Source organism: Pagrus major, chromosome 9, assembly GCF_040436345.1.
Source record: "Pagrus major chromosome 9, Pma_NU_1.0".
Taxonomy (NCBI): Eukaryota; Metazoa; Chordata; class Actinopteri; order Spariformes; family Sparidae; genus Pagrus; species Pagrus major.
Genome location: NC_133223.1, coordinates 23,075,982 through 23,089,462, shown reverse-complemented (window position 1 = coordinate 23,089,462; position 13,481 = coordinate 23,075,982). Strand labels below are relative to the sequence as shown.

General features: G+C 40.1%; 1 protein-coding gene across 2 annotated transcripts in view; it reads left to right on the top strand.

Moving 5' to 3' along the window:
- Window positions 1-330: 330 nt before the first annotated feature.
- Window positions 331-13,481, top strand: part of LOC141002691 (LIM and senescent cell antigen-like-containing domain protein 1) — a 32,903-nt gene continuing 19,752 nt past the window's right edge. Inside the window, exon 1 of one of the 2 annotated variants that reach the window (XM_073474069.1) lies at window positions 331-520. In XM_073474069.1, the coding sequence (XP_073330170.1) occupies window positions 492-520 (29 nt within the window). In that variant the 5' untranslated portion in view covers window positions 331-491. Of the gene's footprint in view, window positions 521-10,694; window positions 10,756-13,481 lie in introns of those variants that run through there. The other variant, XM_073474071.1, reaches the window with a different exon arrangement.

The window sequence follows — 13,481 nt, the reverse complement described above, 5'->3', positions numbered from 1 at the left end:
AATATAAGAAATGTACATTCTACTAGAAATATATCCATATAATACAGTGTAATAAATAATGCTACAGTTGAAATATGGGTTATTGCACATTATTTGTAAGCAAAAAGAGTCAAAACAATATATTGAATAAGAAGCTAAAAAGTAGGAAAAGGAAACAGGCTGCATGCGCACTATGTAGATGTTTCAATTAATTTTATTTAGTCAGCATCATAATTCATTTTTATTTTCTTCTTAATAAAAACCCACAGCTGATCTGAACTTTAAAGAATCAGCTGAATGGTTTTACTTTGAAAGCAGTAAGCGGAAGTGGTCTCTTCCGTCGCCTGTGTTGTCGGTCGGTGAGCTCGAGCCGAGGCGAGGCCCGCTTTCGCCATTCTGCTGCCGCGTGAGGACCAACACCGGGGCGGCCGCACATCCCGGACGGTACCACATCTGGACATCCGCAGCCGAAGTCAAGAAAACACAAGCCCGGCCCGGGAGAGAGCGGCGCGATGCTCGGCATTACGGAAATGACAAACGGGTGAGTGAGAAGTTTTGAGGTGTTTGTCTGATGGAGACATTTTTTCCCGATGAGTTGGGAAGTTGACAGTTTTTTCGCTGGAAGAAAAAGAAGAAAAAAAAAAAAAAAAAACGCAGCCCCGGTTTGTTCCATTCTCTCAGGGGTTATTCAGCCCAGTCACGACTAAACCCCGTTTAAAAACCTAGCACATTAATGCTGCCATTCATCTACAGAAGCTAGCTCAACCGAGAAAATGGCTTTTAATCAGGAAAAGTTAACGCACTGATTAGCTTCGTGTAGCTAACGTACTTTAATGCTGCTTCAATCTCAACTTAGTCACTTTAGCTGCTCGCCAGCGCCCTCCACCGTGTTATTAACAGAGACTTTTGGATGGTAAACTAATGTATTTCCAGAGGAAAACAACATTTTCTTGATTTGTTTGTTTTTTTGTGCTGTTTGTGAAACGTACCTAACGCTATCCGACCTGTCAATGAGCGTTTGTTAAAATGACAGAAATGCTGAATGGAGTTTGGTCTGGTCCGCGGAGTTTAGCTATATTGAAGTTACCAGTTTCCTTGATTGTATGTGATTATCACCAGGGCTCATAAAGTACCCATGTGCCTCACAGCGTGGACTGCAGGTCTGAATATAATATAAATTATTATTATTGTTGTTTCTGAATATGCAACAGATGTTTCACGGATCATTGCTGTAGCATAAAATGTCAGATTTAGCTAGTTAGCAACTGACAGCTAGCTTAGTTTTAAAGAGCAGGAAGATGGGGATACTTTAGTTCAACTGAATTTATCATCTTTTTGTTATAATTATTATTATTATCTTGGAATATGACATTTATTACAGTATGCAAACCTGATTTCTTTTGATTCTTCATCTGAGATTAGTGAGTTTCTCATTTACAGTAGGTGCCATGTTGTATTTCCCAAATTCAGCAATACTCTGATTCATTTGATTATTTTTCTTACTATTGCTACTGCGATCTAATTATTCCTCCTCTCCTGGTAGGTAGCTTCTCATATGATATGATTATCGGACCAGGCCAATTATCGGGGCCGATATGCAGCATTTTCCGATTATCGGTATCAGTGATTTTTCTGTCAGATTGCTGTTAAAATAAACTACTTTATAAATGCACTGCTTTGGCTCTGATGCAACATCCTCACAACGTCCCACCAACAACAATATCTGATTGGTAGCAGTCACAATTAATAACCTATAAACACTGAATAATCTGAATTTGTAAAGTACCTAGTAACTAAATGTATCAAATAACTGTTGTGGAGGGGAAGTATGAAGGAGCAGAAAATGGAAATACTCAAGTAAAGTACATGAAAATTAAATGAAATAACCCAGAAATATAGTAAACTCAGCCTCTGTGCGTTGATAGATGTGGATGTGCAAAATGTTCTCTGTCACGAGATTCTTAGTTAATGCTTCTACTTCTTCCTCACACATTTGTTAATAGAGCCCGAATTATACTTGATATTAGGAACTATAAAAAACTTCAGATATTGAAATATTGGCCAGTAAACACAAATCTTTCATAATGCACCCTCATGTGTGGTTATCAAACACTTGTGACAAAGATATGTAATGGCAGCAGGATATTTTAGGATTAAGCAAGAAACTTTATTGTCTAAAATGACATCACTACACTGAAACAATAAACTTCACTGGGAATTTCATGATTATAAATTACCCACATTTATCTAACAAACAAAATGTTTCATTTGCCGCATTTTGGACAACATATACAGCATACCTGATACCCATTTTATCAGTCGGGCCTTAAATTGTTAACCAGTGTGCTAATTTAATTTCAGAGTTAAGATAAACAAATTTACCTCTAGTATTTGCTTTCTTTAAATTTCCATGCTTTGATAACTTCCACCAAAATAAAACATTGATTTAGCAGGTTTTCTGGCATCATTTCCATAAAAAGATTAATCCTAAAAAATATTATGATGGGAGAATCCTGCACTGAATATTGTATCAGAGGGCTAACCACAGTAATTGCACAGTTTTAATGATAAAAGCCAAAATAACTTTAAGGCAACTTGATGTATTTGTGTCAACCTACACTCACACATTAGACAGAAGTAAAAGAATGCAGAGTAGTCATGAGAATGACAGTTTTTAAAGAGGATGTTCCTCCATTTTCTCCAGATTAGCCTCCTCCCTGCAGAGGAATGTCCACACAAACTCACAAACTCACTGGACAGTAGTTATTGCTTTCTAACCCACTTCCTGACCATCCATTCCCCGGGGACTGCTATTCAGAGCAGTGTTTTTTCCACCAGTGTGAATGCTACTGTGTGCACTGCACGGTTAATTATGGCCTGGGATGAATCTGGCTTTTATAAAGCACTCTGGACGCTAAAAGCTATATGAGAGCGAGTCTTTTAAAGGCCTGAGGATTGCTGCATTCCCAGCGCATTACATTTTTATCTGACTACACGCTGTGTTGATACAACTGGAGCTTAGAAGAATGTCCCCGTCTCCAGTGTGGACTTGTCCTTGTTTGGAAGAGCGGTGAGCTTGTGTGGTGCAGGACTGGGAGTGTGTCTGTGCGCTGACTTGATGCATGTAGTGAAGTGTGAGTGTGAAGTGTTTATTGCATCTCACACATACTGTAACCTGATGCTACACCGACTTTTGACTTGAGGAACACCGGGCTTCTATAGTAGTTGAAATTATTGAGGTTTCATTTGAGGATGTGGATGTTGTGTGATCTTATGCTCTGGAAGCACAATAAAGGCCTATTACTGTCTACACACTGAAATGCGTTTATTGTGAGGCAGACTCAGGAAGTCTTTTGTTGGCATCAGTAGCAGCTCTGTGTGTCAACGTGCTGTTGTTGCTTACGGCAACAAATGCAGGAGCAGAACAGAAAACAATAGGCTTCCGGCTGTGACATTGCTGTGTGAGTGATATAATTACTGCTAGGCCTGTCACGATAACAAATTTTGCTGGACGATAAATTGTCCTAGAAATTATTGCGATAAACGATAATATTGTCGCTTTGAGACCATTTTTCAACTAATATAATGATAATGGCATAATAATGCAAGTACACCCTTTCAAAGATCAATAAACCTTTATTTCTAAAGAATATTTAACATTGGAATGTGAAGAAGACATTTTAAATATCCAAAATAAATAAAGATGGAGGCTGTGGCCAAAGCAATTGAGCCATGGCCAGCCACGGTTCCTTACTGCAGCAACAATGTTAGCACCATTGTCTGTAGTGATGCGGAGGCGTGACGGTACACGTGATGATGATGACGTATGTGTTTTTTTCAAGGTGTTTCCCCGGTGTCCTCCTGTTAATCTAAACATGTACCAGCTGTCTGTTTATAATCATATGGATGCTGTTATAATGTGTTGTAATTGAGATCCTGACACACCAAACATCCTGGAAAGTGACAAAGTTACGTTTTTCTATCATTTACATAATTACATAATCGCCATCAGTAAACTGGACGCTGTCTGACTATTTCACTCGCGGGGTTCACTAAGTTCACTGAGTCTTGTCGGGAGGGCTGACCGTCACCATGACAACAGTAACTGACCGTCGCGCGACTAACACTTGGTGAGTTAAAGTTTTTTGCCGGGGACAGACGCTGTTTTTCGGGCAGAAATGTGACGAAGAGTCGGTCAGACCGACAGGCTGACAGACACTTGGTGAGTTAAAGTTTTTTGCCGGGGACAGACGCTGTTTTTCGGGCAGAAATGTGACGAAGAGTCGGTCGGACCGGCAGGCTGACAGACGCTTCTCCACGAATAACTGCGGTATTTTTTTCCTCACATAAGTTGCCAAAGACACGACCAGTTACTACGTTACTGTTGTGTGGGACATTTATTTTTATTTTGTTGAGTGAAGGATCTGTAGAGTTATCAGACACCAACACCATCAGATCGACACGCCCTCGCTCCGCGCCGCCGGCTCGGTTCGCCTCTGATACTACCTCCGGAGGCGCAGCGAAATTTCACCCCTCACCGCATCTGAAACGTTCACACAAGGGCGGATGCGGAGAATTGGCGCAGTATCCCCGCATGCAAACGGCTGCGTGAATGGGGCTAGTGACTGACAAGAGGGTTCTAGTGAGAGACACGAGGAAAACAAACAAGCATGCAAATGGAAATTATCGAGGCCGGCAAAATTATCGAGCTCATTTTAATTTATCGTATGATTAATTGATTTATTGATTATCGTGACAGGCCTAATTACTGCTTTCATTGATAAATAAGGTCATCTTTTTGCACAAGGAAGTGCCTCATATGCATGCGTTGGTATCACAGGTTTGGAAAATGTGACTTCCTATTCATTCATATGAGATACTAAGTCATAATGTTCACTTGCTATCTTTTTCACGTGTATTTTTTTTTTCTATGAGTCGATGCTAAAGACGGCTTTATGACCAGTACACTGCTTAATGTCGGTAATGACCTGAAACAGCAGTGTGCGTTCTAACCTTTGCACTGGCCCACACTGCTGTGACAAATCAGGGAAGGACACGTCATGACTGACGTAGTCGTCTGCATCATCGTCTCCAAAAGTTTCTGCCCATCCACTTTAAAGCGCAACCGTGGAGTTTTCAAACTAAAACAGGGTCAGCAGCGTTTCCAAAAGTTTCCTTTTTAGGGTTCCTAAAACGCTGGAGTAGGGTGGATGCCAGGTGTAAACATAGCAAAAGCTTTTTGTTCTAGTGTGAATGTAGCCTATACACAGCGTGTGTTTAAATCGTGAATGGATACAAGTCAGCATTCACCCATTCACACACTGATGGCAGAGGCTACCATAACCATCCATATGCACCACCAGGAGAAATTAGGAGTTCAGTATCTTTGCCCTGGGACACCTCAAGATGTAGGCTGCAGGGGCCGGGGATCAAACCAGCTCTTGAGCCACAGTCGCTCTGATAGTAGTACACTAATGACAGACAAATGCCTCACTGATGCAGAAGGAAGTATGGGACAACAGGCTGTGCAATGGTCCTCTCATGCGTACAGCAGTTCCTCCATTGCTGTGTGTGTGCATGTGTGTGTGTCTGTGTGTGTAAAGGCACACTTTTATATCCATTTTAAGACACCTATATTATCTTTCTCCCAGTTATATGACCAGAACAGTCTGTCTGCTGTGTTGTAGGAGGATTTTACTGACTCAGCTATCTGGAAAAGTTGCCTCACCCTTCCAGTAAACAGTGAAGCTGTAAGAAAAAAAGAAAAACCGACAATTCTGCGCAATTCTGGACTTGCATAAAATCATCCACAGTCTGTCATGTCAGTTTAATAAAAGAAAATATGCACTTGATTCTTTTTATACTGCAGATACTTAGTACTTTTTTATTTAAATGTTTATACTGCTTCCTAAGCTGTGACCACTTTGCAGTTCGCTGTATTCTTATTAACATACAGTCTTTTTTGCATCAGCCAGTTACTCTAACATTATGTATCATATTTTGTTAACAGCCCAGTTGCACAACAGTCAGAGAGTTGCATTAAGACAGAGTGGTGTTGCATAGTTCAAGGCACACCCACAATTATGGTGGATCATCCACACAGCCAATATAATGTGTCAGTAAGTCATTGTGGTCAGTAGGTTTGGCCTTTCACTTCCTTTATGGCAGCTAGAGTGACAACCTTTACATGGCAGGTCTATGAGAACGCCTTGATTATCCATTCAGTCTGGTCACCGAAGGCTTCCTGCACCTCCTCGCACCTCCTCCTCCCTCCTCTTCTCTGCACCACCTTTGATCTCCCTCAGTCTCACCCCAACTCCATCCTGACCACCAGTCAGGCAGCCAAAGGCCTAAACCACACACACACAGTGCTATAAGTACGTGTGTGTGCTAGCTTTACATCTACCCAGCCCTCGTAAACACATACTGGCACATAGGCACAAGTGGACACAAACATTCACACACAGACACACACACACCACTACAAACAGGAAGTGATGTGGCCATGCAGACTGAGATAACAGCAGTAGAAGTGTTTGCAGTGACAGCAAAGGGACTTCAGCAACAACTGAAATATCCTCACTGCAGTTTGACACGAGACGTCGGTAAGATGAATTAATATTACTCTCATAACTTTTTGTAAAGCAGCTATGTGCCATCACTTACTTAATGTTGTCGTGCAAGCGATGGTATGCGTTGTTTACAGAGCTGTGCATGATCGTAACACATCAGTGTACCTTTGAATATTTTAAAAGCAAGTTAGCTTGATATCAGCGATGTTTTATTGCAAAAATATTAGCACCGTAGTATTAGCTCCATATTTGGGCTTGTTTGTATACTTCCTCATATGTGTGATGCCAAGATTCCTATTAATTTGATGATACATAGATCCTATGCAAAATAAGATACTTAAGTAGATGAAAAGAATAGATACAATGTTTAACTAAATCTATCACGCTCAGAGCATATTTAGAAAATGATAATTTTTCGTTGTGTCAGTATGGAGAATGCTGGATACTTCTCTGATTTCAGGAGCAAAAAAACAGTCATCCCACCATCAACTGTACATATACAGTGTGAAATACATTTGAATCATTACAGTGTCTTAGCTGTGCACCAGATAAATGAATAGGGCAGCTGTCGTACCAATGTTGTCCACACGGTGGCAGTGCACTCATGGCAGAGAGGTCAGTTGTGAAGTTTCATGGGGCTGGTAGGAAATGTCTGCTCTTTTTTAATGTGTGTGTGTGTGTGTGTGTGTGTGTGTGTGTGTGTGTGTGTGTGTGTGTGATGAGTCATTTTCATTGGTTGTAAAAAGACAGCTCTCTCAGCACATCTATACCAGTACAGAACTTTTGCTGCATGCATCTTAAAGGCATATCATAAAGGATTAGTCACTTGTTTTGTTGCAGGATGTGTTGCTCTTTGTAAACACTAAACTATTAAAAGGAGCAGTAGGCATTTCTGGAGAAAGAAACATACTTCTGGTGGGTCATGAGTGGTGATTGAGAGGATTTATTTTTGTAAGAGTCAGTGTTTCACACACACAGGCTTTACTTGTGGCAGGTATCTTTTAGGGCACATTTTAGCACTTTTTACTTTTGTTTTTTTGTCTGTCCGAGGAAACAGAGAGAGAGATAAAACACACTGATTGTGCACTTCCCTCTGCTATTTGAAGGTACCCTTACAAGCTTGAACCAAGTGCACCTGGTTGTTGCGATGTCATTCATTACCATGTTGGTTTGGAAGGTTTCGATAGGCTACATAAATAACGACAAGCTTCCTCCACACGTGCCTCACCTGCTGTTGCAACGAAAGTTGTTTTTTTTTTGGGCGACCTCATAAAACACACTGCTGACGAAGAAAGTCAACAGAGCAGATACAAACTGGAGAATTAAAGCAAGACTATGTAGGCAAACTTTTAAAGCAAGTCTGAAGAAGATATAGAGTCTCATTCTCAGGTCACTGTACATTATACATACCATTCTGTGGGAAACACTGAGATCTTTTTTTAGGAGAATCGTGCATAATATACCTTATAATATAGCTTTTAAATCCGACTGTGGTTAATGTACCTTTAAACACTTTAAACAGTGTTATCCAGTGGATCACCATTCTCATTTATATTTCAATTGTATGAAATTAACCAAATTTGACTGAAATGCACATCTCAGATGGACTGATTTGCGAGGTATGCTGAATGCAGATATAAAGCCTAAAACTGTGACTCATCATGAATGTTCTGGCATACTCAGACACGTCAGCCCTCTGTGACCCAGCTGCAGCTGCTGCAGGATCTGATATTGAAGTTCAGCATTCAGATTTTACGCTTCTGTGTTCATCAAACCACATGTGGAATGCTGAACAGGTCAAGGCAAGCTGCTGAGGGTGAATCTGCAGAGTGTGAGCTGTTTATAAGGCACTTAACTGTCAGTCGATGTTAACAAGAGACATGATTTCTCTCAGGGGTTTTACTCAGCTATTTAACACCGAACCTTCACAGCTTCGTGATTTCTGTAATGACAGGTACACAGGTGAACTATAAACGAACAGTGTCAGAATTAACTTGCCTATCAGTCTGCAGTCTGAGCTCCATTTACATCTGTTTCTTCTTTGGACGATTGTTGACTTTTTTTGTTTGGCCTCTGGCTAATGTTTTCTCTGCTTTAATAATGTCACAGAGAAGCAATTTTCAGCTCCATCTGAAAATGTGCATCTGCTATGTTTTGTGTCGAGGAGGATCGCTTGTTCCCACGTAACACTGTGATGAATAATTCATAGATTGACATTTTCCCCCTTTTCAATAGTTTGTTGTTTCTGCTGGGAAATAATCTCACAGTTTACAACGATGGAGCTCAAGTGCGCCTGCTTGAAAATATGACTCCATAGTGGGTGGCATTGTTCAAAAGAGTGCATCTTTACTCAGTCTCTATTTTCCCAGCCTCCCAAACATGCTGCTGTTGGGACTGAAATGTGTCGACTAGAGTTTTTTTTTTTTTTTTTACCCCTGTGCTGTTATTAGGCCTGGATAAGACTGACTGATGCCTGATGAGACATCAGGTTACTCAGTGCTTGATATGGCCAGTTTTCCATGAGGCTGAGCACAGTAATTGAAATTGTATGTTACACTTCAATTACATGACATGCTATACCAACTTTAGTGTGACCTGCACTTTGGATAAAGATTTTAGCTGCGAACACTGGCTAGAGCTGCAACGATTAGTCGATCAGCGAACTATTTTGATAAACATTTCAATCATTTTTCAAGAAAAAGGTGTCAAACTTTTGCTGGTTGCAGCTTCTTAAATATCCGGGTTTGCTACTTTTTTTATTTCTGATAAAAAAAGGAGTCTTTGGACTTTTGGTTGGACAATAGAAGCAATTTGAAGATGTCCCTTTGTGCTCTATAATGTGATTTTTCAATAATCAGTCAATAATAAAAATAACTGTAATAATTGTGTCATGTTGTGTCTTTATATATTTTCATGCATACGTAAAAAGGACACATCATTCTATAAATGTATAATACATTTTTGTTGTATTTGTTTTTGCACATAGTTATTCAGACTAAACTTATTTTCAGTTTAGTCTGCTGGTTAATATTTACTATTATCTTTAATATTTACTATTATCCTATTGTATCTACTCTGAATCTGTCATACAAAGTCTATTGTTTAACTGTAAACTGTCCTGCCTTAGTCTTTTTCACTAGACCTGTCTCGATATTGACGTTATCACCTTATCGTAAATATATTATTTAATCGTATCATACATATCCTTTTGATCATTTTTGCTGACCTCGATATTGCCTTGTTGCATTTACATGCAGTTTTTCTTAACACAGCCCGAGAGTCCATTTTATCTATTGTTTTGGTTGTGTTATTTGGTTTGGTTTATTTTATTGATGTTTTATTTTTAGGATATTTTAAAAGTTATTTCAAGTTCCAATTTCAATGTCTGAATATTCTATGCTATGTTGTAATATTATTATCATATCAGTGGCATACAATGGTCTTAAAATAGTAGTGATATCATTTATCACAATTATCCCTGACAGAATATCATCCATAAGTGTAGGTAGTAAAATATAGATTTTGCTTTAAGCCTTAAACAGCCGGTATCATTCTGGCTCTGATGCTGACCTCAGATGACCTCATGAGAGTGATACGTGCGCCTCTTTTCCACATAACCAGTTATCATTACCAACACACTTCCATTGTATTTGTGTGGAAAATAGCCTTTCTTCTTATCTTATCTATCTATCGTTTGTACTCTATTGTCTATCTCAGGCTTTTCTGAACAGAGAAATGAACCAGAAAGAAGTAGGAGGTAAAGGAGACAGTGGGAGTAAAGGCCAGAGAGGGAAAAATGCCTCTCTCTTCTTCTGCAGCTCTTTCTCCTTGCCTCTGAGGCGTTCTCCCTCTACCTGCTGGCAGGAGGGGGAGGAGGAGGCGCAAGAAGTATTTGATAGGTGTGCAGGCTGTGAAACCACACCTCTATATGTGTCCTTCCTCAAGGGTGTGAGCCCTGGAGGTGTGTTATTTTGGAGAGAGAGAACGACAGCTAGACTTAACACACACACTTTCATTAGAGTATTATTTCTGTGGACTGAGTGTTCTCAGCAGACAAGGGGTAGGAAGGAAGGAAGGGAGGGAGAGTGAGAGGCGAAGGGGAGATGAACTCTTTGAGGCTGAAAGAGTTGTCAAACTCAGACTTGTACAGACGAAGACAGGAGAGACCAGACAGCTATGGAAGTCTGGCAGGGGACAGCCTCAGGTGAGTTTGTCTTTGTGAAGCTTTTAATCTTCTGGCAAATGTTAAATTATCAATGAGACTTCACCAAGAAATGTTGATTCAACCCTACGATAACATCTACTAATGCTGGGGATTTACGTGCATTGTTTCACGGATATTCTGCCCACCACCTTTTATGTAAGTCATCCTCAATTTCCGGCTAAAATATGATTAATTCTCCATTTCCAATGCCCTTATTATTATTGTTAGTTTCTGTTGAAAGAGGGCTTATTCGTGTATGAAGATTGTTGATTATTAAAGGTCTGGTTTGTGTTGGTTTTGTTACCATTAGCCAGAGGTTATCAGTTTTGTTGTCATTAGCCGGTGCTGACACTTTCTTGCATCATGTAATGAATTTAGGGAGGGTTTGTTTGTTTTGAAGATTACCAAAGTACATTTGAAGAAAGGCCTATTTTCTGTGTTGACAGGGATAGATAAGGTGAGATGTGGTTGAGTATTTGATCAGTAAATACTGCAGCTGATGGCTGAATTCCTCTGAGTCGTGTGACCGGCAGTGATAGGCAACAAGTTCATGACTTCACCAACTTGTTCGATAACTTCAGTCACTTTTGGATGTTCTTTTTCTGTCTTTTACAAATACCTCTCTGTCTCTCCCGGTCTCTCCCTCCCTCCGTCAATCTCTCTCTTTGTGTGTGTGTGTGTGTGTGTGTGTGTGTGTGTGATCCTGAAGTGATTAGAGGAATGTAGTAATGCGAGGAATGTAGACAGAAAGAGGGAGCTCTCTCATTAGAGGTGTCCCCAGTCCCCAGCCTCCCTCCCACTCATGCACCGCAACAATAATTTGGTGTCAGATGGGTTGATTTATATTGGTTACACACCACGCAGTTTGTTATTAGCACAATCATTGCACTATGTATCATTTCATGAAAATAACTTTTAAGAATACATAACATCTGACTGTTCAGGGTCGCCATGTGGGGCAAGCAAAGCACAAGACTCAGAAATGTATCAGCATCACAAACTTTTAGTTGAGAAAAACCGCTTACCTGCAGTAAGTATACATCGCAGTATACTGTAAGAAATATCATGAGTGAATCAGATTTGATTCATACCTCAATAAAATGATTTCATGTAGATTATGACTGCAGTATTGGCAAGAGCTAAGAGATTTTCTCCATCAAGCCCAGCGTTTTGTAATTTCTTTCTGCAAAGAGTAGCGTCAGTAAATAACAAGACTCTATTAAACCACAGATGGAGCAGAAGCACGGCATGTGAGAGAGAAACAAAACAGTGACACAGTGGGAAAAAGCTTTAGGGGATCAACAAAAATGAGTAGGAAAAGAGTCAGAACCAAGTGAAACCCCATGAGTGGTAAGAAAGAGAAAATACATTTTACAATTCTGGTTATAGGAACTTTTTCAGATAAAAATCTGTTACAGTCAAAAGTGTGTTCTTTGTGGGGCGCCCCAGTAGCTCAGTTGATAAAGCCTGCACCCCATGTACAGAAGTTGTGTCATTGCTGTAGCGGCCCGGGTTAATTCCAACCTATGGTCCTTTGCTGCATGTTGTCCCCATTTCTCTCTCTCCTCATTTACCGTCACTGTTCACCTGTCCTGTCAAAAAAACAAAGAAAAGGCCAAATATCCACCTGTAAAGTCAGTACAAAATACAGCATTGATGGAAACCAAGAACACCAGCAGGATATACAGTCCATTGCCATACCTGATTTTTTTTTTTTAAACTTCATTCAGAACTTTCTCTGACTTACAGTGAAATGAGCCATAGTTGTTTGTATGCAAAAGCAGACCAAATCATGTCCAGCATGTCTTTCACTGGCATAATTTGACAAAATGAATGATGTTAATCAGCAGTGCAGGGTTACAGTACATCTGGGGTCTTAAATGAGCCTGTAAATTAGCTTGGTAGCATTGGAATAAGAAATTGCTGCTCACTTTAAAGGATGGAGAAAGAACGTATAGCATGTTACTGTTATTCTCCTATTATTGTCCTAGTCAGTCCTGTAGAGTCAAGAGTGGAACTGGACCCTTGATTGTTCAGGTCAAACTGGGCGTCTGGAACAGAAAGTGCATAACAAAGGAAATGTTTGTCATAAATTATGTTTGCACTGAATCAATGTGTGTCATTACGTGTGTGTCACTACGTGTGTGTGTGTGTGTGTGTGTGTGTGTGTGTGTGTGTGTGTGTGTGTGTGTGTGTGTGTGTGTGTGTGTGTGTACCTGTGCCTTGCCAGCAGCCCTTATGTCTGTGTTGCCATGGTTGCTGTTGACACAGTGCGCAAGGGGGAGTGTGGGTGTGTGAACAGGGTGTGTTTGATCTGTTTCTTTGGCCTGAATCTGTTTGTCTTGCACCGGTCGAGAGTCGGGGTCTGAACATTTTCACATGTAGTCTGCAGACACAAATCTAATCAGCCAAACCAAAGACAAGAACAGAAATGTTTCATGAAACGATTATGACAGAACAATAATTGAACCTATATTTTATTTTTGTGTGGATCATTTTGGCCATGATAACAACCGTGTATTTCCTTGTCTATCATCCCTTTCAGGAGTTCAGGAGGTGTAGCATCACATTTTGAGACACTACATAAAATGTTCATAGGAAAAATCTTTTTATGTAATTAGCTTTTATTTGTTTACATATTTAAAATGTCAAGGCAAAACAGGTTCCATGTTGTTTTGAGCCTTTTGTAATGAGAGATTGAAGAATGGCAGATGGAAAATGTCATA